Here is a 23,523-nt window from a genome sequence, read left to right on the forward strand (position 1 = left end):
GGGTGGGAGTAGCTGGTTCCCCACCCGCCCCCGGGCTGGCAGGGTGTGGCTGGAAGATGTCAGACAAGTGGGCAGTTTGGTGGCCTGGAGTGAGGTGATGTGACAGGCAGGCTGCGTGTCCTGCCCAGGACGTTAAGACAGGGATCAGCGGGTGGATGGGAGGACCCAGAGGAGAGTCTGAATGGGGTTCCCCTCAAACACCTCCAGGTACCACCGAGCTGGGGGGAGGCAGCTGCTGGCTTACACTCATCCTTTGTTCCCAGATGGGTCCCAGGGACATCACCCGAGCGTTCTCTGCAGCAGCCCGAGGGGAAGCTGTTCTCCTGGCAACAGTCCCCCGCTGTGCTGCGGCCACCAGGCAGGCGGCACAGCCCCTCACCCTGCGCGGCAATCCTGACAGCCCTCGCCAGCCCTGCCTTGGCCAAAACACCAGACAGAAATGTGCAGGCACACTGGGACCCAGGAGCCTCTGCCAGTGTGGCCCTGGGACCAAGTGTGAGGTCAGGGGCCGCTGGGCCAGGGCAGGCCCCGAAGACCAAGCCCCAGAAGTCAGGGAGGACTGACCCCGGCGACTCGGGGGCAGTGAGATTGCCACCGTGCCTGGTCAGTCTGCCCCAACCAAGGAAGAGAGGATCTACAGGACCGCACTTGGCCCCTTGCCTATATCTGGGGAGGGCAGGGTCCTGAGACAGTGACCAGCTCTACCCCCTGGTCACACCAAGAACACCTGCCAGGATGGGAGTTCCCCAAAGAGGAGTTTCACGCTCTTGGGGGAGGAAGGGGTGCTAGAGGGGAAAACAAAGTGGACACACACACACGTCGCCTGCGTCCTCACAACCTGCTCACACGTGCCCTGCGAAGCCCACACGTGACACCACATGGCATGGCCGTAGGGAGACCTTAGCTGCGGCACAAAAGGCTCAGCAAACAGGGGCTGAGACTCTAGGTCTCCGGGGAGCCCCTGTGGCGCGGGGAGGGGGGCAGGTCCCCGTCTGGCAGCATCCAGCCAGTGGACGCCTCTGTCCAGGAGACGATGCTCGCACCTGAGTTTTTCTGATGTCCTTGTAAGTGTGATTTAGATTTAGAGCATGTACATTTTTAAAGTTTTTATTTTTTAAGTGGTCTCTACAACCCAATGTGGGGCTCAAACTCACAACCCCTAGATCAAGAGTCTCATGCTTTACTGACTGAGCCAGCCGGCCGCCCCTGTTGTATGTACTTTTTTTTTTTTATGAATATATATATTTAAAGTATTTGTGAGAGAGAGCATGAGTGGGGGAGAAGCAGAGAGGGGCACAGGTGAGCTGAAGCAGGCTCCATGCCGTCAGCACAGAGCCCGACTCGGGCCTCAAACTCACGAACCACGGGATCGTGACCTGAGCGGAAGTCAGACGTTCAAGCGCCTGAGCCACCCAGGCGCCCCTGTGTGTACTTTTTCATACACGGTACTTTTTTTAGACCTTAAAAGTAGTTCTGTAGTAACAATAATTTCAGCCAGCCCTGATTATCCCGCAGAGTTTGCCTCATTTTGGAAAGGTCCCTACATTGCTGAGTTTGCGGACGCAACAAGACAGAAACTGAGCGTCAGAACCCCACATGGGGCCCGCCGGACCTCGACCAACTTATTCTAACATTCCCAGGGAAGCGACTCCAGTAACAGAGCATGTGGGGAAATCAGAAATAAAGAAACAGGAGATTATTACCAAGTGATGTCACAAAGCTACACCAACAGGTAGCAGGCAGGCATTGGCTGAGCCAGGCTCAGAACAGGCCTTGACTGTGCTGACCAGTGACAGCCAGAGGTGGTGTCATTGACGTGACAGGGACCACCCTGTGCTCCGTCGGATCCGCTGATGGAAAAGAAGTAACTAGATTTCCGGCTGACTCCACACACAAAACCCGAGGCCCAGACAGATTAAAAGATGCCACTTTTTAAAACATTTATTCATATCTGAGAGAGGGGGAGACACAGAATCCAAAGCAGGATCCAGGCTCTGAGCTGTCAGCACAGAGCCGGACACGGGGCTCGAACCCACGGACCGTGAGACCATGACCTGAGCCGAAGTCATACCCTCACTGGCTGAGCCACCCAGGCACCCCGAGAAATGGCATTTACTAAACACCAGCAAATGCTGAGAATATTAGCGGGCGATAAGCAAGTGAGTGTCCTTCCTCCTAACCGAGATCCGCGAGCATATGCGCTGAAGGGAACAGTGGTTACGAGTGATCGACTCAGGCTTCAGAAGCTCTGCACTCAGGAGACCCAGCCAGAGGTAAGCCGGCCGCCGAGTAAAGACGTTTGCAGTGTGGCACAGGCTTCGTACGCAACACACCTACAGAAGTCCCCCAGGCAGATGAGAGGAAGGCGTTCCGTGTACCAGAAAAATGGGCAAACGGCACCAACAGGAAAAACCACAGAAGGGGAGACCCAACTGGCCAAGAACTTTGTGAAGAGGAGTACGTCAGATCAGTGCCAATAGAAACCACCAGAAGAGGGCAGTTTGCCTCATTTGGGCTGGAGTGTTTCACCCCACCCCCGGTCGCGGTGGAGAGGGGAGCAGTGCTGTCACGGCCGGCCCCCAGGCACCAGACGGAGCGGCGGGGTTCAAGACGCACCCCCCGCGACCCAGCGGTCCCGCTGCCGCCTCGCATCCAAGACAAGAGGCTGCGGGGCCTTGCAGAGGTCTGTGCGCAGCCGCGTTCAGAGCACCGTTAACTCACGGCAGCGAGAAGGTGGAAGCGACGCCCCGTCCACCGACGGCGAATGGCTGGACGCGGTCCGTCGGCCCCCAGGACTGCCGCTCGGCCCTGACGAGGACGGAGGCTCTGCCACCTGCCGCCACGTGGATGGACCCGGGGGGACGTGATGCTCACGTGTGATCCCCTCACACGAGGCCCCTGGAGTCTCCAGATTCCCGGAGATGGAGAGCGGACGGTGGGCGCCGGGGCTGGGGGAGGGGCCGCGGGTTCGTGTTTCACAGGGACAGAGTTTCCGTTTGGGAAGGTGGAAAGTTCTGGAGATGGAGGGTGGGGACGGCCGCACAACAGTGTGAACGTGCTCAGTGCCCCTGGGCTGCGCGCTTAGAGTCGGTGAAGAGGGTACTTTTTCGGGGCACCGGGGTGGCTCAGTCGGTGAAGCGATGACTCTTGGTTTCAGCTCAGGTCATGATCTCACGGTGCGTGGGTTTGAGCCCCTGAGTCGGGCTCTGCCCTGACAGTGCGGAGCCTGCCTGGGATCCTCTGTCTCTGCCCCTTCTCCTGCTGTCGCGCTCTCTCAAGGTAAACACTTAAAGGAAAGAGAAGGTACATTTTATGTTACGTGTATTTTGCCACAAAACAAAAGAAAGATGTGCTTGAATCACACACATGTCCCACCCCAGGGACACATGGGACAAGGGGAGTTACAAGGATTTTCATCTCTGTGTCTGAAGTTGCAAACGTTTGGAAACCACATGAGTGTGCTGTGAACCGGTGAATCCGATGGGCAGCCTCGGGGGGATATCTGTGTCAAAGGCCAAGCTCTGGACTCCGGACTCGTCCTCACGGTCGCCTCTGCTCGTTGCAAAATCCTCTAAAATATCAGAGGGGTTTGTCTGTTTTTAAGGAGCAAGCCACAGAGTGGAGAAAATGGGAGCGGGGACTGGACGGCAGACGGGTGGCTGGTGTCCCCGCGTGGTCCGGAGGGCAGACGGCGTCCTCGGGCCGCTGGGCTGGAGGCCGGACCTCTGGGCAGTGTCCACCCCGCAGGCGCCCCCATGTGGCTGGGTAGCCGGAGCAGCCAGGTCAGAAGGAGGTTCCTGGACCCAGAGGGGGCGTGTCCGGGCGAGACCATCAGGTCTGTTTTGGATGTTTTCACTCCGAGGAAGCTTTCCGGGCCTGTCTGGGCCTGAGGAGCAGACACCCAGATGGGGTGCGCACCCTGGGAGGGCGGGCATGCCAGCTCCACGAGGCTGGGGGCAGGAGGGGCCCAAGGTGGCAGACCCCCGGGAGCACTTCTGGGGCCCGTGGCACCTAGCTCCCTCAGCCCACGCGCCTGCAGCCTTGCCCACAGCCGGGGTCAGTCCAGTGGGACGTCTGGCCAGAGTGGGCTCAGGGAGCTGTGGGCAGCGGGGCGGTAAGAAGGGGAAAGCCCACCTCCACGGTGTCCCCTGTGCCCCCCACAGACCAGGAGCTCACTGCAGAGAGTGGCGGAGAAAGCACCCCCCACCGGCCCCGCTGGCCAGAGGGTCAGCCTGGGGAGCAAGGTCTCCCTGCCGCATCCCGTGTCCTCACTGCTCCAGTCCCAGCCCTGCCCTGTGCACCGTGGCTGGCAGCCCAGGCCTGCGGGCAGGAGCCCATCTAGGGTCAGGGTGGGCAGCAAGGCCTGGCTGTGGGTGCCTGAGGTGGGGCAGGGCCCAGGATCAGAGGCATAGGGGTGGCAGGAGGGGCCGGTGAGGGCCACCTGAAGCTCCCCATACCTCCCTGGAAAGCCTGCTGGTGTGGATGCGACCACCCCCCACCCCCGATGGGAAGCCTTCCCCCGGCCCCATGTAGGTGAGGACACCAGCCCAGCCATTGAACAATACAGTTTATTTCAGACTTGGCCTCCACTCAGGCCCGGGGTTCCTATGGTTGGCTGGCCAGGCAAGGACACGTCGGGCTCCCACAGTGCCCAGGGCCACCCTCCAGAGCCTGCCCACTGTCCCCATGCCAGGGGCCAAGCTGGGACCAGATGTGCTAAGGAGGGGCTACAGAGCAGTGTCCCTGCAGGCACAGAGGGGCGATGGACGTGGGCGCTGGTCACCCACCAAGCAGCTCTATTCTACCTGTGTTATTGCATGTATACGCTTGTTAGAATCAAAGGGTGCTGGGAGAAGCGGGAGGAACCCCTCCGTGCGCCCCCATCCCGGTCCTCCCCGCCAGGCTCCCAGCTGGCCCCAGGACAAGGAGGAGGCTCAGGGCAGGAAGTGAGGCGGTCCCAGCCTCGGGGGCTCCCCTGGAGCACAAGCCGGGTGAAGTAAGGGAGCCCCCCTCCCCAGACCGGCCTTTGGGCTGTGTGTCCACCCAGCCAGGGTTCAGGTGATGGGCAGGGGTGGCATAGAAGGTCTGCCCCTGTGACTGTTTGACTCAGGGCGGCCCCACTGCTCCGGCCCTGCCCAGGTGGAACACCCCCCCCCAACCCTGCCCAGCTACAAAGGGCAGAAATGGGGCCCCACTGCACCGGCTCCGCCCAGATGGACCTCCCCCACCCTTGCCCAGCTACAAACAAAGAGCGGAAATGGGGAGAGTGAAACAGCCGTACCCTTTAATGTGTCCACACGGGCTGGGCCCTTGCCAGAGCCCATCCCAGACCCCTACCCGGCCCTGGGGCCTCTCGGCACAAGCTGGCGCACATGAGTGGGTCCGCTGTGGACGCACCTGCCCAGAGGCGGTGGGCCATGCTCACAGTCCACTCTTTCCACTGCCCCCGGCCAAGACCCCTGCCCCAAGCTGGAGCTCTGTCTTGTGCTCCTCAGTAAACTCTGGAGCCTGGGCTCCTTCTGCCCCAGAGATTGGGAAGGGAAAGTGCTGGGGGGCCAGTGAGGGGGCCTGGTTTCCATTGCTCGCCTGTCCAGCTCTCTCCCTCTGTGTGTATGTGGGGGTAAACGCGTATATATATGTATATCATGTATGTACGTATGTATACGTAGCTGTGTGTGAGCTCGGCATGCACTACATTCCTGAGGTCTGTACAGGAAGTGGCTGGGCCCCCACCTGGGCACCAGCCATCATTTTTTCCGGGCCAGGAAGGCCACACCAAGAATTAGGGCTGCAGCTGCCACAGCCACACCCCCAGCCACCAGGAGCGGGGTCAAGTTCTCAAAGGGGCAAGGGCCTCGGCCCCCTGAGCCCCCGCTGGGGGCTTCGTCCTCCTCAGCGCCGTCCCCGGGGCCCTTGGGCTCGGGGGTCGCATCCGGGCTGCTGGGGGCTGCAGGGGCCGGCTTCAGGTTGCTGTGGTTATTGAGAAGCGTAGGGTCTGCCTTGGCAGGGGTCTTCTTGGCAGTCGGTGGTGTGGGGGCCGCTGGAGGCTCCTGCTTCTCTGCCTGAGCCTCCTTCTTCCCAGGTTTAGCCGAGGGAGCTTTGCTATCCACAGCTGGCGGGGCTCTGGCCTCAGCAGCGGCCTGGGGAGCCTTGGTGTCGGGCTTGGGGCTGCTGGTCGACTTCCCTCTGGACTCCATGGCGGGTGGTGCTGGCAGGCTTTGTGGGGTGTGCGTGAACAGGCAGGTAGCTGGACCACAGCGGCTCAGGACAGCTCACTCCTGGGCATTATCTAGGCCTAGAGAGAGACACGATGAGGCTGTGGCCAGAGACTAAGCCCTCCTGTTCAGCCCCTACCACCTGGCCCCCAGAGAGACCCTGTCCAGTTCTCCGGACCAACCCCCAGCTCTGGATGCTTGCTCTCCATCTCCCCCCGACCACTCCCTGAGAAGCCCCTCCAACCACACAGGCAGAGCCTCTGGGCCCTGAACAGGCTGGGGGTGCCGGAGGAGACCGGCCAGAGACCTCAGTTTCCTCCTTTGCAAAATGGTCCTGCCCATACACGTGCTGTTTCCATCTGACGCCAGGGTAGGGAGGCCCTCGATGGGGAAGTGAGACCCCACCCGGCCCCGAGGAGGGTATGTGGTCAAAGTAGGGCATGGCAGCTAGGGTGCGCCTGGGGCAGAACCAACCGGATACCGTCTCAGGAAGACTGGGTCCAAGTAGAGAGGGGGCAGGGCAGGAATCCAGAGTCTGGGCTCTCTGGTGCCAGCAGGGTGGGTGTGGGCCCAAGGCTGCCACAGCAGGGACGCAACACACCTGAGGTGTCTCCCCAGGAGGCTGGAGAAGCCAGTCAGACAGGCAGTGACAGGCCTGTGCCTCCTGGAAGGCATCTGCCCCTCCCCGGCCCCTGGTACCCACCCCAAGGCCAGCTTCGCCCGCTCCAGTTCAAGGGCAGGGAGTCCTTCCCGAGTCTGAGGCTGTGCCTGCCTCTAGGGCAAGGGGGGCGGTTTCCTGGTGTGAGCCTGGAGTGGACAGACCACGTCACTCAGTCCCAGCACCCTCAAATCTGGGCCAGGGCAGAGCATCGGGGCTCGGGGCTGTAGGAGAGGCCTGGCCCAGACCCTCAGTGTTTGAGTTGGGGGTACCGGGGACACGGGGCTGGGCCCGAGTCCTCTCTCCCCAAAGACCTGGACACCAGCCGTCTGCCTCTCCTCCGTGAGGATTAGAACCCCCCGGCCCCTCCTCCCGCCTCCACCCCCACCTGCACGGGGAGAGGGCGCCCACTGGGAAGCAGCAGCCCAGGTTTTCCACCCAGGCCAGGCACACTAACCACACCTGAAGGTCACCTGTAGGTCACAGCATGATGGGGGTGTCCTGAGAGCAGCCCCGCTGCTGGCCCGCTTCCCAGGGAGCTCCAGCGGCCCGCCACCCCTGCTGTTCTGGATGGGCATCCAGCTGCTAGGCGCCAAGTTTGCAAAGGGCAGGTGGTCTGCCTCCCCACCCACCCCCACCCCGTTATTTTTGTCTCACACTGACGTCACCCCCCTCCCCCTCCCAGGAGCCGCCGGGCTGGAGCGAGCCAGGGGCCCGCAACGCGCCCCCAGTGACCTTCAAGGCGAGAGCCCGCGATCCGCCCCGCGGGGCCGCCCCGGCCCCAGAGACCCCAGTGCCTTACGCTGCTGCTCCCGGTGATCCCACCTCGGCGCTGCGCGCTCTCCGCGGGACCAGGGCCGGCGGCGGGCGGGCGGCGGCTGCGGCTGCGGCTGCGGGGACTGGGAGTTTCCCACAATGCACTGCTCTCAGCGCAGCGAGCCGAGGGGGCGGGGGCTACCTCGCCACCGGCTCCGCCCGCCCGCCCGCCCGCAGCCACCCGGGGGCCCCCAAACCCAGCTCCGCCTTTGATCCCTAAGGCGGCTTGCAGTCAGGAAAGCAAGGGGTGGACGCTGCCCTTCCCGCACCCCCAACCCAGCCAGAGCAGGAGTCCGGTGGTTAGCCCAGGCCCGGTGCCGGTCAGCGGGTGGGCGGACAGAGGGAGGTCTGCAGGAGGGAGGCCAGTCCCAAAGAGAAGGCTGCCCTCCCCCAGTCGGTTCCAACAGATCTCAGAGAAGAGGGTATCTACTTAGAATATTTATTTATCTTCTCACGGGACAAGACACAAAAAGTTACAACTTCTTAAATCTCTTCAAAAGAAAAAAATATAATTCTGTAAGCAGCAGCAGCAGCTTCCAAGGTACAGATGTGGTGGGAGAGGACAGCTCCCAGGAACAACCGTGAACTGGGTGGGGGGGCCCAGGCCTGAGCCCCAGGTAGTGTCACTGGGAAGGGGCCTCCGGGGAGGGAGCCCGGGTGGGGGTACACAGCACCAGCACATCAGGATCAATCACCAACACAATCACGTAGCCTGGGGTGGGGCGGAGCAGGGGTGGGGGGCAGGCCGGCTTCAATTCACAACATCAATGAAAGAGGGGGGTCCCGGGAGGGCAGAACTTCTGGAGTGTGGTCAGGGGCCTTAAGAAGAGGCCCAGAGAGTAGGGTGGGCCCTGGGAGGGCTGAGGGGGCATGTACTGCCCCCAGAAATAAAGTGGGTACCCCAGGCTCCTACTGGTCCTCATGCCTGCCCTCCCCACTGGCCAATCCCAGACCCAGGGCAGGGGGCAGGGGGGTGTCTCTGAAGAGGGGTCTGCTGAGAGGCAACAAGAACCAGGCTGGAAAAATAAATGCCTGGATGGGGTCAGAGGGGAGCCTAGAGCACACGGCACAAACACGCACACATTGCCTGGCCACGTGGGTAAGGCCGGCGGCCCTGCCACAGCCCTGTCTCTGAGAGGCCAGGCCGGTTGAGGGCTGGTGGACACGATCTGCCCCCCAGAACATTCTCACATGCACACAGACCTTACACACCATGGGTCCCCAGCCTGGGGTGGGGGTAGAGAGGCCCCACCGGGAGGGATGCTGGGTCTCACAGTAGAGTAGGGGGGCTTGCCCTGGGAGTCAGAACCCAGTGACCCCCCTGCACCTGGGACTCCTGGCTCAATATGGGGAGCAGGAGACCTCCTGCAAGGCTGGCTGGGGGGCAATGTGGAGTCCGGGCTGAGGCGAGAAGGGCGACGGCAAGGGGAGGCTGGACGGATGGACACAAGGATGGACAGAGCACTTGTGCTCAGCAAGTTAATAAATAGGTTTGTGCGGGGTCCCTTTGTAGACTAGGGGCCAAGCCTCGGGGACGAGAGCTGGTAGACTGGAGGGTAGGGTCCCGCTTGCCCAGCCCAGGCCTGGGGGCCCCAGCCCAGAGACCAGCTCTGTCCCTGGGGGTGTTCAGGCCGGGGTGGAGCTGTGGCGGGGGCTGGCTCCAGGAATGTAAAGATTTCTGCGCTTTCTACATAAATACGACGTTGATCCCAATGGTCGTGCAGGCAGGACCCCTCAGGGGCCCCTGTGTGCACCACCCACGTGGACCCTGTGCCCCTCCTCTGCTTCCCCCCCCATCCATGTGCGGAGAGGCAGACGGAGGCTTCCTCTTGCTCAGTCCTGGGCAGGCCACCCGGCTCCGGCCCCGCTCTGGTCCCACGCGGCTGGAGGGCATAGGTGGCCTCCGGGCTCAGTGCTGGGGTGGCTGCAGCAGCCCCAGCAGGGTCTCGGCGATGCCCAGGAAGTAGACCACTTGAGCGATGCCGAACAGCGGGGCGATGACCAGGGCACGGCAGTAGGCACCCTTCAGGAAGGCCGAGGGGCCCTCGTGCCTCAGGATCTTCCTGTGGGGACGGGGCGGTCAGGGCTGGGGCCGGCCCACCCCCCACCCCCACCCCCACCCCCACCCCCACGGGGCCTTCCCACCTGGCACAGTCCAGGAACCCAGTGTAGGTGTCCTCGTTGACTCCGCGCTGCAGCGACTGGAGTCTGGTCTTCACCACTGCGGGGCCGGTGGGGGGAGAGGCGGGTCGTGCAGATCAGCATGGGGCCCTGCCCACCACCCACCCCGCCCCTGGGCCTGCATCCCCAGCTGTGGCCCCGGCACTGACCGTCACAGGGGTTGACAGCCACGGCAGCCGTGCTCCCAGCCACACAGCCAGCCAGGAAGGACACGTAGAAAGGAGACTTCTCCGCGGATGCCGGACGGCCCAGCTGGTTCAGGTTGGCAAAGAGGGGGAAGTAGACGATGGAGAAGGGGACGTCCCTGTTGGGGGGGGGGGGGGGGAGGGAGGGACGCTGGTGACCTCCGGTTGTGCGGTGGCCAGGCCTCCCTCCTTCCTCCCCTGACCCTCACCGTCCCCCCCCACCAACCTGAGCAGTGTGGCCCCCAGTCCCTTGTAGAGGCCAGCGATGCCCCGGCTCCGAAGCAGGTCCCGGGTCAGCTGGGTGGCTGTGGGCCGGGGGGTGGCCGTGGCCTCCACGGAGGGCTGGGCGCCCCCTTGGGCCGACAGCTGGGCCTGGGCAGCCAGTATCTTCTTCTGGGCGGCTGGGGAGAGAAGGGATGGGCCTGCTTGCGAGGGGGGGTGGGGCGCCGGGAGCGGGGCCCTGGCTGTTGCCCCCGTCCCAGCTCTGCGTCCCCGCCCTGCACCCTCACCGAGGCGGCCGGCATCCTGAAGCTGGATCTTCAGCATCTCCATGGGGGTGGTCACAATCACCTGGCAGGTGCCAGCTCCACAGCCCGCCAGCATCTCCTTAAACAGGGTCAGCTTCTGCCTGCGGGGAAGGAGTAGGGCCTGTGGCGCAGAAGCTGAAGCCCCTGCCGCCCTGGGGGTGGAGGGTACAGGGAGTGGGAGAGGCGGACGCAGTCCCGTGGGGGTACAGCGCCCTCCAGCCCTGGCACCGAGCCCAACAGACAGATGGCCCCACAAGCAGGGCCCGGGAAGGTGGGAGGACCGTTCTCACGCGCACAGCCCTGGAAAAGCTCGGGGTCTCAAGTACCCAACGGGCCACCCTTTCGGTCCCACCCTCGGGTGACAGGGGAGCTGGTCAGCACCTCCCAAATCCCACCCCGCAAGGGGCAGTTCACAGTGGCCGGGGGCCAGGACCACTGGGGCCTAAGCACCGCTGACTCAGCATCCGCTTCCCTCCCTGGACAGGAGGCAGAGAGGGAGTCAAGGTGAGGGGCACAGGAGGGCAGAGCTTTTGTCCTTTGTCAGGAGACACACACCCCTCCCCCTCACAACCTTGGCCCCCAGCCCCTCACCCGTCCTTGGAGAGCTGATATCGAAAGAAGTCGTTGGCGGCCAGCTTGATGGCCTTCTCCGGGGTGACGAGGGTCAGGTTCACGGCGGCTCCTGTGGGGTTGGGGAGGCTCTCAGCCAGCACTAGCCTCCCAGCTGGCAGAGCCCTGCCCCCGTCACTCCTTGGCCCGCTTCTCCTGCCCTCTCACCCACATTGGTGCCAGGCGGGGCAGGACCGGGCAGGGACAGGGGCAGTGCCTCCTCCAGGCTCTCTGCTCCCCCTCCCAGAGGAGCACCTCCCCTGAAGGACAGGGTGCTCACGCTGCTGGGGCCAGGGCTGCTGGGGAGGCAGCGGCGAGCCCCTTGAACGGCATCTGGGCAGATCCGGGCCTGAGGATTGTCTCCTAATCGGCTTTCCAGCAACACCCCCACCCCCTCCCGTCTCCCGGCACAGATGGAGCCCCACCTGCCCAGAAGACGAGGGAGAAGGCTGCAGCCACCATGGTAGAGACACCGTGTCCTGCCATGCTGGCAGGCAGTGGGGGTGGGGGCGAAGCCACAGAGGACTGCCCTCCCCATGGGTCCCACCCTGTGTCGTTGGCCCAGCACCCAGACCCCCGTGGGTCACGTCCACACCCACACACCTGGCCCAAGCGTGCCGCCCTGCCTGGTGCTGCCACCTGCCTCCCAGCTCCTCCAGCCGGGCCCCTCTACCCACGCCTGCCCCACCCCCGGCCTCACCTCGGTACATGCCAAAGTAGCCCTCCGAGCGGACGGTCTTGATGAGGCAGTCAGACCTGCAGCCAAGGGGAGGGGGTGAGCTGGGGACCAGCGACAGAGCTCCCCAGGCCTGCCCTGCCCTCAGTTTCCCCTTTTGTGGAACAGGGTGAGGGAGGCAGGAGCAGGGCTTAGGGGTCTGAGCCTCACCGCACTGCCCGCCCCCCCCCCGCCCCCGCAGGCCCCCCAACCCCCCCCCCCCACCCCCTCCCCCTCGCACACTCACATGCTGCTGTACACGCGCTGGCCATTCTGCTGGTTCTGCAGCCTGGTCTTGGCCAGGTCGATGGGGAACACGCAGGTGACCCCGATCAGCCCGGCGATGCCGCCATTGATGAGCTTGGCTGGCAGACTGAGAACAGAGGGAGCGTCAGGAGAGTGGCCTCCCCGGCCATAGGTCAGGACACACGGGGTAGGGTGGAGCCAAGACCAAAGGCAGGGTCGCCTTCTGACCTGATCTGCTTATCAGCCATTTAACTGAGCGCGCCCAGGTAGGAGCCGGAGAGGTGGACCGTGGAAGACGGATGGACGAGGTAGAGGCGGCAGAGGGTGGGCGGGACAGAGGGGGAGGGGCGGTCCTCCACTTTCTGGGGAATTTCAAAACCACCACTTCTCTTCTAGAAGAGGGTGAGGAATCAGCAGAGGGAGGAACAGACCACACAGAGGCACATCAGGGAAGTAAGCTTCCCCCCCAGGCGACCTCCCCAGGTCTCGTGCCGGGTCACCAAGCCCCTCACCCACCCGTGGCCCCATCTCTAGGGCCACCTGCTTTCCCCGCAGCCACCCCCCTGCCTGTGAGTCCTACCAGCTGGCCTCGCTCACGCTCACACACACTCACGTGCACACTGAACACACACGTGAGCGCACTCTGCCTTTAAAGGGCCAGGCGCCTCTCCGGGAGTCAATTTCCCGGCCGGCCGGGCTTCTCAGCCCTGGACTGCGGGTGACCCCCTCATCCTTGAGCAGCGGCGGCTGGTGCCTGCCCTCTTCGGGATGGGGCTGGAGGCGCCGAGGAGCCCCCAGCCCGAGCTCAGCTCACAGCTACCCAGGTAGATGACACCACGCCAGGAGCCGGCTCCACTGCCGTGGCTCCTCTCGGACAGACCCCTCCCCGCGGACAAGCACCATGCTCACCCACCCCATCCCTGCACCCACCCTCCTGTCCACCCTTCCCAGGAATCTCTCTCCCAGACACACACACACACACACACACACACACACACACACAGACCGGGGCTTCAGAAGCTTCAGGGGTGTTTGGGGCACAGGCTAGGGGGCAGCTGGGAGGGGATGGCTGGCTCTCTGAGGCTCGATGTGGTTGGTTCCCCCATCCACCCTAGGGGTTGGAGGAGACAGGGCCCCTCTCACTAGGCGCAGGGCAGGAAAGCCAGAGCCGAGCTCAGGAGCCTCCTGTCGGGGGCCCCCCAGAGTCCTGGGGCCGGCCGGCCCCGCTGCCTCTGCTGGGGCCCCCACCCGCAGCACTGCCGCCCAGGGTCACAAGGCTGGCTCACACCCGTGGTCCCTCTGAGGACTGGTGACCTTCACCTCGGCTTTCCCAGGCCAGCCGTCCCCCGTGTCCCCGGCCCTCCGGCCCCATCACCTCCGAAGCCCCCAGTCCCGCTCACCCCGAGGACGGCACTCAGCTCCTCCAGGACTCCAGCCCGCGGGGCTCACAGAGGAGATCCAGTGGCCGAGGGAGGTGCCGGCGCACGGATTGGCCGCTGGGCGGGGCGGGGCCGGCCTTGGGGGGGCGACTTTCTCTTTCACTTTGGGCGCGCCTGGGCTCCCCGCAGCCCTGGGAGAAGGGATGGGAAGGGGTGTGACGGCTTCGGAGAGGCAGGGCCAGCCTCAGAGATTTGATCGGCCCCGGTGGGCCTGACTCAGGCCGACCCGGCCAAGCCAAGCCAGCTGCCCACAGGCACCCCAGCCCACGGCTGCCGCGACCCCAGCTGCCCAGTGGCTTTCCGTCTGCAGCCCACAGGCTGGATTTGTCTAGGACTCCAGGACCCAGAGAATGGGGCGCTCTCTGTGCCCAGGCACCCTGTGCACAGATATGGAGAATATCTGGTCCCTAGGGGGGTGGGGGGAGGAGTCTGTGCCCACTCCTCTTTGTGAAACTTGTGTGTATGTTGGATGAAGACACGTTTCGTGGAAACCTCACCCTAGGGCACAGGAAGACGAACCTGTTTAGTAAAAACACCAGAGAAGGGGCGGCTAGGTCTCCAGAGGCCACTGGCTGCCGCCCATAGGACCACTCACCTGCCAGGTCCAGAGGGCATGAGGACTGGCACTCCCAGAGCCCTATGCCCTGCCAAGGGCCCCCGACGCACACGCCCAGGGCCTCAGTCCTCAGGACCTGCTTCCCCAGGCCCTATCCTACAGATAAGGGTGTGACCTCTGAACTTCAGCCTGACCTTTCCCTCCCCACCCCCCCCCCACCCCCGCCACGTATAGGCTGGCCACAGCCAGCTCTCTGCTGCCCTAGGCTGTCAGGGGCAGGGTCCGGGTCCTCCCTCTGGTCTCCCAGAGGTCTACGCCTGCCCTCTGGGGAACTGAGTGAGCCCTGCCTCCTGGAGCATCACCAGATCCCACCTCCCATCCAAGGGAAGGGACACCTGGGTGACGGGGGTCCCGAAGTCAGACAGACCGTCAAGATGAGGAGGGGAGCGATGAGGCAGGCCCAGAGATCCCAAGCCTGAGAAGAGAGTGAGTCCTGGGGCCCCACATCACAAGCCATAGGCTGCAGAATGGAACAGGGAAGACGGTCGCTGGACCGACAGCCGTGACATGGAGGGGCTCTGCCTGGGGGAGACTGGCCAGGGGCCCAGTGGACCCGAAACCCCCTCTGTCCGTACTCACTCTGTGGTTCCCACCCCTGCTTATGAGACAGCTGCGGAAGGCCTTCCCTCTGCCCCTCTCGTTGCCACAGAAACCCGGCCACCAGAGCCAGGCCTGAGGCCCAGGGCTGTCCGTCCTCACTGTCCCCTTCTCCATTTGTGCGGCCAGGTAAACTAAGGACCTGAGCAGGCTGGGGCCGGTGCTGCCCACAGAGACCATTCACGGGATGATTCCGCTACTTCCAGACCCACCCGGGGAGAAAATCTCCCACCAGGGAAGCCGCGGAGCTCCCCTACCCCCACGAAAGGCGATGGGGTGACGCTCAGTCTGGCACTGGCCGCAGGCTCCCCATTCAGCCCCCCCCCCCCCCCCCGCTAGTCCCGTCCCCGTTGGAGGGGGCACTTTCTATCCTGTCGGAGAGGCCCCAATCCGCAGACAAAGGAGGCTTGGGTTGGGGGCTGCGGACTCCAGCTCAGAGGCCGGCTCAGGCCCCCCTGTCCCTTCCTCTGGAGGGGATGCACACCGGGCCCGGGCGGTCACGCTGCCCCCACCAGGCGATGGCGACTCCAGCCACGCACGTGTCCACACAAGTCCGGCGGGGGTCCCACGTGTGTGCCCCCCCCCCCCCCGCGCGGCCTGGCCTCTACTGCTTGGGCTGTAGCCCCAGCTGTACCCACCCCGTGGGGACACGTGTGCGCGGGAAGCGCGCCCGGCACCGCCCGGGGTCGCGCACGGCCTCCCACACCCGGCCGGCAGCTGGTCGGAGCATCCGCCGGCCCGGGACACCCCACCCCCCAACCCCGGAGGCGCCTTGTCGGGGCAGCTGTCACCTCCCCCGGCCACCTCGGCGCCCCTCGCCCCCGCAGCCGGGCCGCACTCGGGTGGACGCCGCTTAAGGGACAGGCCGGGCGGGCACTCACCGCGCGCTCTGCCGCCGCCGCCGCCGCCGCGCTCGCCTCCCCGCCGTGGCCGCGCGCCCGGCTGCTCCGAGGCGCGGAGACGCGTCCGCTCGGCGCTGCGCGCTCCGCCCCCTGCCCCCCGGCCCTCGGCAAGCGGGCTCCGGCTCCCCCTCCCGGCCGCCGCGGCCACTGCGCCCGCCCGGCCAGGGCCCGGAGGCCCCAAAAGGCCCTTCCTTGGTCTCTGGGCCTCGCGCCCCCGCAAGAGCCAGGGACCCAGTGATTAGTCCTGCTGGGCCAGCAGGTGGCAGGGAATGCTGCGACGGGGGTGTCCTAGGGCAGGGTGGTGTCCCGGGCCTCGCAGTAGGTGCTTGGAGAGATGGGAGCCGGCCCGGCACCTGCCCGCCAACAGGGCTGACGCGCCACCCCGCACACAGGTGACCCTACCCACGGGCGCCTCGCTGTTACTTTGCAGCTGTAGCCCCTCTCCCTCCCGGGCACATGGGAGCAGCAGGCGAGCAGGTAGTGAAGTCTTCACACAGGGCCCCATCCCAGCTGAGCCCAGGCCTCTGATCTCAGGCCACCCGCCTTCCACCCAACAAATAAACTGAGCTCTGAGAAGCCGCCAGAACAGTACATATGTGTTACACGCGGTAGGGGCGAGGGGAACAGGGGGTCACTGCGCCCACGCACAGGGAAGGCACCCACTGGCCAGGGTGCATCAGGGGCCAGCCCAAAGTCAGTGGGGTCTAGGCCTGGGCAGACTCTGGGGACGGTGATGCTGAAGGGTCCGGTGGGGCCAGGCCTGTGCGCTGGATGCTGTCTTCATACTTCTGGCGGCCGAGCTCCAACACCGCCCTCACCTCTTCGGCTACGTCCAGCCGGTCACTCTGCTCCAAGGCCTGGACGAGGCGCCCCACGGCCCCCGGCTGCCCGGCCTGGCGCTCAGCCCAGGAGAAGAGCATGTGACGGATCTGGCCATCCAGGTCGTCCCTGGGGGGGCGGGGGGAGTGGTGACCCAGAGGCCCAGCCACCACACCCAACGTTCTGCTCACCCTCCTAGGGGGGGTTCCCTGCTCCCTAGGTGGGATGTGGCCAGACCCTCCCTTTCCTGCCAGTTGGCCCTGTCCCCGCCCACCTGGGGCAGAACTTCAGCCAGCCTCAGGGAAGGTCCTCCTGGCGGCTGCCAGGACCCAGGCCTGAGGCTGGTCCAAAGCCAGCAGTAGCAGGCCCAGAGGAACTCACCGGAACTCATGCCTGATGCGCTGCAGCTCACGGTAGGGCATGCCGAGGTGCAGGGCCACAGCTGGCCAGTCAGGGCCCAAGCGTCCGGCCACATTCAGCAGGTTGCTCTGGGTCAGGAAGCCGGTCTCAGCATCACCCAGGTTCAAAGGTGCCAGGGAGAGGCTAGTCCCCTGCCCCTGCCCTGGCGCCTTGGACCCCCGCAGTCTCTGTGAGGAGGAAGGGGTGCAGTGAGCCCTGCCCTCTGCCCCCCCACCCCGGCCTCCCCGCTCCCAGCCTCTGTGCCACCCCTGCCCCCTTCACACACACTGCCCCCCACCCCAGGCCACACCGGCAGCTTGATGGGCAGAGTGGCCATCCACGGGCTGTCTGTGCCCTTGCGGTGCCGGGCCGCCTCGGCCTCCTCGGGCACGTCCTCGGGCACTGCTCCCCGGTAGAAGGACACCTGGGGATGGGATGAGGTGGGGCTCAGTGTTCTGGCCTCTGCCCAGGCAGCCTGGGGCTCCCTGCCCACTTGACCCACCTGGCCCCTCACAGCCTGAGCCTGTCGGTCCAGGGTTGTGGTCACATACACCTCCTTCACGTTCTTCAGGTGTGAGTAAAAGACAAAGCAGACCCTGCCCTGCACGCAGTCTGGGCGGTCTGGGGGCGGGGATGGGTTCAGCGGGGAGCCTGGGGAACAGACCCCAGCGTCCACCCACCGCCCCCAAGGAGGGGGGGGGGCATACCAGCATCCACGTCAATACCCTTCTCGAAGGCAGCGAAGAATTTTTCGCCCTCGAACATCTCCACCGTGTCAGAGGGCTCGGGGCCTCGGTACCGCTCCAGCAGCCGCCGCAGGGTGGCATCCACCTGGGGGCGGGGGGGCGCCCGCTGGCTCAGAGCTCAGCGCCCGCACCCCCGCACCCGGACCTCACCCCTCGGCCCTGGCAGACGCCCACCTTGCTGAGGGGCAGACACTGCAGCAGCACCTGCTCGGGGTCGCGGCGTCGCTGCAGCGCGATGAGGCTCACGCGGTGCAGACGCAGCCGCTCCCAGGCCTTGCGAGCCAGGCCCTCCACGCGGGTCTTGGCGGTGTACCAGAGCCAGTACCTGCGGGGCTGCACGTGAGTGCGGCCGGGACGAGCCTCCTGCGGGGAGGGGCCGAGGGAGCGGGGGTGGGGGGGCACTGACCAGGAGAAGTGCGTGACCCGGAAGCGAGCATACAGGTGGGTGAGCTCCAGGGTCACCTGAGTGGTGATGTCATCCCACGTGGCTTCGGGAGGGGTCCGGTACAGCAGGTGAAGGCATGAGCGATCCAGACTGAGGCCTAGGGACGCGAGGGGGTGGGAGGCTGAGGCCACCCGCGCAGGGGCTCCCCGTCTGAGCGCTGCCCCCTCAACCCAGCGGCCGGGAATTCAGGTGGGCCGGACGGCCGGACGGCCGCCTCTCACCTGTGACGCCGGGGGGCAGAGGCAGCTGCACTGTGACCGGCCGGAGGAAGCTGGGGGGGCCGCTCTGGGAGAGGCAGAGCAGGGGGCTGGCCGCCGCCCCGGGCTCCTCCAGCAGGGCCCGAAGCTCCCCGCTGGCCACGCGCACCACCTGGGGCAAAGAGGCCACCTGAAGGCTCACCTTTGTCTTGAGGCGGCCCCCACCGCCCACCCTGGCCCTGCCTGTACCTGCATATAGACCTGCCGAGGCTCGTCGGTGGCCCCAGGGGGGAATGTGACCTTGACCCCAGGATGTCCCGAGGAGTACAGCAACGTCCCCTCCGGTGGCACCAGGCAGGCATTGGACACAGGACGCGAAACCACGAGGAACCATGAGAAGTGGGGCACCTGGCAGTGGGCCCAGAGCCGCTGGGCACGGGGGGGCGGGAGTCAGAGGGAACAGGGTCAGAGCGGGGACGGGGTCTGGGCAGAGCCGTCGGGCGGAGGCGGGGGGAGGGCCACAGTGGCTCTCACCTTGGGTGTCTCTTCCTCCAGATGAGTCTCCAGGTCACTCCAGTTGTCATCAGTCAGGGTCCTGACCACCACCTCACGGCAACGCCGGGCCCGCGGGGGCACAAAGAGCAGCCACAGGCCCACCTCCTGCCAGGCAAGGGCGGCGTGAGCGCTGGGCCCAGGCCTGGGCCCTCATCACCTGCACCCCACCCCTGACTTGTTCTGGCCGTGCCTGCTGGAAGGCCACCCCGTGGGGCTGCAGCTCCAGGACGTGGCTGAGCAGAGAGTCGTGGGGACCCAAGGGGACGAGTCGTGGCTCCGGCAGCCGTAGTCGATAGCGGATGCTGACAGGGGTGGCAGTGGCCCCGGCAGGGAACTGCAGGCGGACGCCACAGGCCAAGGTCACCGAGCAGCCTTGGGGGGTCACGAGGAAGCTGCACGACAGGGCGGACATCCAGTCAGACACAGAAGGCATGTGTACATCTGAGTTGGGCACCCCTAGGAGACCGTGGGAGACCGTGGGAGACCCCAGAGGCATGAGCAAGGTGTCCATCAGGGACAGGGTGACAGGGCCAGGACATGCTTGTCTGGCCCCATCTCTCCTCCCCAACACACCTGTCCAAATCTGAGTTCAGGAACAGCCTGGGCATTTCTGGGATCGTCGGTGTCCCTATGGAGAAACAGAAAAGCTGTTAGAACAGCCATGGCACCTGCCCCCTCGGCCTGTCTGTGGCCTGACCTCCCCCAGCAACAGGCCTACCTGGGGGACTGGGGAGGGCAGGCGGGGCCTCGCCCAGGGGGTTCCCCCGAAGGCGCACAAAGGGAGCGTCCAGTAGCTCAGGGGGCACGTCCCGGAGCTGGTTGTCCCTCAGATCTAGTCGGGTGAGCAGCGGGAGGTGGGCCAGGCTGGTGGGCACCGAGGTCAGGAGGTTGCTGTGCAAAACAAGCAGCCGCAAGGACCGCAGCCCCGCTGCGGGCAGGTGCCAGCTCAGGGCCAACAGAGGGCCGCGCGGGGCCACCCCAGCCCTGGCCAGGACGGGACACTCGCACTAGTCCCGTCTCTGCCCGCTCCGGCCAGACTCAGGGGGCTTGGGAAGTCTGTGCAGGGGCCTCCACAGCTGGGGAAGGGAAGGCAGGCAAGGGTCACCTAGGGGGGTGGAGGCTCCGAGGTGGGCCAAGCCTGTGTGTGCAGGGGCCCCTGTGGAGGACAAGGGGGCCCGAGTGAGAGTGGAGGCCAGGCACTCCCCGTCAGGCCCAGGGAGCCAAGAGGGCCACGGTTCCTACTCACCAAGGGAGGCTGGGAGGCTCTGCAGCCGGTTGGAGGCCAGGTTGAGCTCGGTGAGGCTGCTCAGGCCTCCAATCTCAGGGGGCAGAGTGTCCAGAAGGTTCTGTGAGAGATCGAGGCACTGCAGGGTGGACAGGGCTCCCAGCGCTTTGGGCAGCGTTCGCAGGCAGTTGTGGGTCGCATAGAGGAAGGTGAGGGTGGGAAGGGCGCCCAGAGCCTCAGGGAGCTCTGAGAGGTGGTTGTGGGAGAGCAGGAGGGTGCTCAGACCACGCATCTGGGGGATGCAGCCCGGCAGCGTCTCCAGGCTGTTGAAGCTCAGGTCTAGGTGGGCCAAGTGGGTCAGGCCACTCAGGCCAGCAGGCAGTGTGGTCAGGGAGCCCCGGAGGCAGGCACCCAGCACATCCCGCTGTTGCCCACCTGGAGAGGGGAAAGGGGAAAGGGGGAAGGCAGATGTGGCCCTCAGAGCCAGAGTCAGGTCCCCGCTCAGAGGCACAGACTTCTCCTAACCCCACCCACACAGGGACAGACTGAGACGCCAGCAGACGGACACTGCAGGCTCGTCTGGGCTGATAGCCATCACCCACGACCTGCCCCAGGAAAGACAGCCACACTAGGGTCGGCTGGGAGCTGCGGTGTCCAGGAGCCCGGGCTCAGCCAGCTGCACCCTGTGAGGGGGCAGGACCAGGTGGGGCTCACCTCTGAGGACCAGGGAGCGAAGATGCCGCAAGCTGCACGGCACCTGGGCCAGGGTGGTCTCTAGCAGCCGAGGGTCCTCGTGGCTGCTCAGTTGCATGAACTGCACCTCCAGCAGCTGCGGGGACCGCCGGGCACACAGGTGTAGCAGCCGCTGGCAGCCCCCAGGGTACAGGTCCAGGCTCAGCCGGCTCCCAACCAGGAGAGGGGGGTCCCCGGGTTCTGCGTCCACAGCATCCGCAGCATCTACAGCATCTTGTGCGGCATCTTCTGTAGCAGCTGCCTCGGGCTCCAGCCCCTCCGCCACCGCAGCCATCGCCCACTGGCCGTCCTCGGGGGCCAGACATGTCCCAGCCTGCCAAGCAGGCCTGCTCAGGCAGGGCCTGGGAAGGCTGCAGAGTCAGGGGGAGGAGTGGGGGGGGGGGGAGTGGGACTGGGCCCTCCTCCTGCTCAGGGGAATGGAGACTCCGGCTGGAGGGGAGTCCTTGAGCCAGGCCAGCCGACCCACAGAGCCCAGGGCCTCGGCTGCACAGATCTTTGCTGGAATAGGGCTGGGAAATGAGCGCCCTAGAGCTAGGAGGGCAGCACGCAGGGAGACCTGTGTGCAGAGGAGCCTGGGAAACCTGCTGGGGCGGGGGTAGTGGCAGAGGAGGGAGAAGTGGGGCTTCACATCCCAATTCTGGACATTGGCACAAGGGACTCCTAGAGCTGTCAGCTCATCCTGGCTGTCTCCCTTCCCCGCCCCTTTCAGAGTTCTGGGTCCAGCCCCACCTCCAGCCTTCACACCCAGGAGCTTTGACCGGAGGTCAAGGACTCTTATCTGCCGCGTGGAGGCAGTGGCCCAGACGTGGAACAGGGTGATTGTGCCGGCATGTGTCAGAGAAGTGAATGTGTGTGGGGGGTGATGGGACCCCACTTCGTGACCGCCGGAGGAGGGTTCTCCCATGCTTCCCGTTCGCATCTCGGTCGGAAGATGGAGGCAGTGGTCTGCACACTCAGAGCTCCGATCGCCTGGGGGCCGGTCCTGGCCCCGAGAGCACCCCCGACCCCCACCGTCCCCACCGCCCGCCAGCGCCCCGCGCGTACCTGCCTTCCAGGCTGTGCGCGGTCCCCGGTGCGCGTCCGGCGCCGGGTTTCCGCCGGTGAGTTCCCAGAGCGGGCCGGGACTCCCGGTCCCGCCCAGTCAGGACACCCCTAGCTCTGTGGTGGGACCGCAGGCAACGGCCTCGGGGTCCCTCCCCGCCCCGCCTGCCCTCTGCCGGCCTGCAGCCCTGGAGACGCGGCCGCGGACCCCAACCGGCAGCCGCCAGCCCAGCTGCACTCGGCTTCCTGTTAGTCTGTCTCAGTCCAGCCTCTCCCGCCGCGAGGGCCCGCGTAGCGGCTGGGAAACCCGCCCTTTCAGAGGTTCCTGGCCCTCAGGCCCGCCCTGCTCCAGAGCTGGGCATTCTGGGCCCCTGTCAAAGTGAGCTGGTGCAAATCTCAGCACAGAGGAAGGGTTTGGGGGCCGATCGCAGCTGCTGCCAGAAGCCAGAGCTCTAAATGGGCCACTTCCCAGCCAGCCTCAGGGGCCTCCTTCTCCCCGAAGCCTTCCTGGGGCTCCTCTAGAGACCTTGTCCCAGCTCCTGTGATCCTTATTAACTGGCAATTGCTCTGGGACAAGTGACCCAGCAGTGGGCTTCCCCGCACGTTGCCTTTTTCAATCTTTGCACCTCGAAGGAAAGGAAATGGAGGCTATGACAGATTAGATCTTGCCCAAGGACTCATAGCCGGTAAGTGCCAAAGTCAAGAACTTCAAACTAGGTCTGACTCTCAGAGCCTGCCGTCCCTGTGTTCATTTGCCCACACTGCCGCACCCTCTTTCCTCTGATTCCCTAGCTATCACCGTCCCTTCCCCCAGGATGGGCAGTTCTGCCAGGCCCCCACTTTCCTGGCTCCTGTCCCCCACTCAGTTTCTACATAGCTGCCGAAGTCTTAAATCAATCACAGGAATACTATTCAGCTTTAAAAGGGAACAAAATTGGGATACACGCACACACACATTACAACGTGCATGAACCTTCAGAAGATTGTTAAATGAAATGTCAGATCCAGAAGGGCAAACACTGTGTGCTTTCTCTAATACAAGGTCCCCAGAGTAGTCAAATTCATAGAGACAAAAAATTAAAATGGTGGGAGCCAGGAACTGGAAGAGACAATAGGGAGTTACCGTCTAATCCAACTTGGGAAGATGAAAAAGAGTCTGGAGATGGATGACGGTGACAGTTGTGTAATGTGAATGGACCCAATACGACTGAATTGGGTGATTAAAATGGTAGATCTCGGGGCGCCTGGGTGGCGCAGTCGGTTAAGCGTCCGACTTCAGCCAGGTCACGATCTCGCGGTCCGTGAGTTCGAGCCCCGCGTCAGGCTCTGGGCTGACGGCTCGGAGCCTGGAGCCTGCTTCCGATTCTGTGTCTCCCTCTCTCTCTGCCCCTCCCCCGTTCATGCTCTGTCTCTCTCTGTCCCAAAAATAAATTAAAAAACGTTGAAAAAAAAAATTAAAAAAAAATAAATAAATAAAAATAAAATGGTAGATCTCATGTATTATTTTATCCCTAAAAATAAAAATCACAACCTGCTACTTCCCTAGGCATTGCAGAAGTCCCCTCCTTGCAAGGAGTTTCCCCACTTTACCCCAACTGTGAGACCTTGAACAAGAAAACCTTTCTGCGCCAGACAGC

General features: G+C 64.6%; 3 protein-coding genes across 3 annotated transcripts; all 3 read right to left on the reverse strand.

The window, feature by feature from the left end:
- Positions 1-5,258: 5,258 nt before the first annotated feature.
- Positions 5,259-7,771, reverse strand: CEND1 (cell cycle exit and neuronal differentiation 1). Its single transcript, XM_049652032.1, has 2 exons — positions 7,676-7,771; positions 5,259-6,295 (listed from the first exon to the last, which is right to left on the reverse strand). The coding sequence occupies exon 2, from the start codon at positions 6,195-6,197 to the stop codon at positions 5,748-5,750; it is 450 nt and encodes a 149-aa protein (XP_049507989.1). The 5' UTR covers positions 6,198-6,295; positions 7,676-7,771; the 3' UTR covers positions 5,259-5,747.
- A 336-nt stretch (positions 7,772-8,107) lies between these two features.
- On the reverse strand, positions 8,108-14,333 carry SLC25A22 (solute carrier family 25 member 22). Its single transcript, XM_049652688.1, has 10 exons — positions 13,553-14,333; positions 12,381-12,544; positions 12,154-12,279; positions 11,892-11,947; positions 11,174-11,264; positions 10,565-10,683; positions 10,282-10,456; positions 10,020-10,174; positions 9,835-9,910; positions 8,108-9,752 (listed from the first exon to the last, which is right to left on the reverse strand). The coding sequence occupies exons 2-10, from the start codon at positions 12,398-12,400 to the stop codon at positions 9,599-9,601; spliced, it is 972 nt and encodes a 323-aa protein (XP_049508645.1). The 5' UTR covers positions 12,401-12,544; positions 13,553-14,333; the 3' UTR covers positions 8,108-9,598.
- Positions 14,334-16,290: 1,957 nt separating this feature from the next.
- Positions 16,291-23,117, reverse strand: PIDD1 (p53-induced death domain protein 1). The gene is made up of 16 exons (XM_049652689.1): positions 21,890-23,117; positions 20,807-21,158; positions 20,114-20,527; positions 19,586-19,795; positions 19,441-19,495; positions 19,058-19,259; positions 18,847-18,972; positions 18,562-18,741; positions 18,337-18,484; positions 18,077-18,212; positions 17,845-17,995; positions 17,632-17,755; positions 17,427-17,545; positions 17,235-17,348; positions 16,907-17,112; positions 16,291-16,654 (listed from the first exon to the last, which is right to left on the reverse strand). The coding sequence occupies exons 2-16, from the start codon at positions 21,117-21,119 to the stop codon at positions 16,411-16,413; spliced, it is 2,742 nt and encodes a 913-aa protein (XP_049508646.1). The 5' UTR covers positions 21,120-21,158; positions 21,890-23,117; the 3' UTR covers positions 16,291-16,410.
- Between the last annotated feature and the right edge of the window lie 406 nt (positions 23,118-23,523).

The sequence above is a fragment of the Panthera uncia genome (assembly GCF_023721935.1).
Source record: "Panthera uncia isolate 11264 chromosome A3 unlocalized genomic scaffold, Puncia_PCG_1.0 HiC_scaffold_12, whole genome shotgun sequence".
Classification (NCBI taxonomy): domain Eukaryota; kingdom Metazoa; phylum Chordata; class Mammalia; order Carnivora; family Felidae; genus Panthera; species Panthera uncia.

What these genes read in the sequence shown, in the direction of transcription:
- PIDD1 (XM_049652689.1), bottom strand. Translation starts at nt 21,119, where the DNA reads ATGGCTGCGGTGGCGGAGGGGCTGGAGCCCGAGGCAGCTGCTACAGAA. An exon ending in CTGAACTCAGATTTGGACAG is followed by an intron (nt 19,260 to 19,440) that starts GTGTGTTGGGGA and finishes CCTGTCGTGCAG; the next exon opens with CTTCCTCGTGACCCCCCAAG. An exon ending in AGTGTCTGCCCCTCAGCAAG is followed by an intron (nt 17,756 to 17,844) that starts GTGGGCGTCTGC and finishes CCCCGCCCCCAG; the next exon opens with GTGGATGCCACCCTGCGGCG.
- CEND1 (XM_049652032.1), bottom strand. Translation starts at nt 6,197, where the DNA reads ATGGAGTCCAGAGGGAAGTCGACCAGCAGCCCCAAGCCCGACACCAAG.
- SLC25A22 (XM_049652688.1), bottom strand. Translation starts at nt 12,400, where the DNA reads ATGGCTGATAAGCAGATCAG. An exon ending in TCAGGATGCCGGCCGCCTCG is followed by an intron (nt 10,457 to 10,564) that starts GTGAGGGTGCAG and finishes TTCTCTCCCCAG; the next exon opens with CCGCCCAGAAGAAGATACTG. An exon ending in GGGTTCCTGGACTGTGCCAG is followed by an intron (nt 9,753 to 9,834) that starts GTGGGAAGGCCC and finishes CCGTCCCCACAG; the next exon opens with GAAGATCCTGAGGCACGAGG.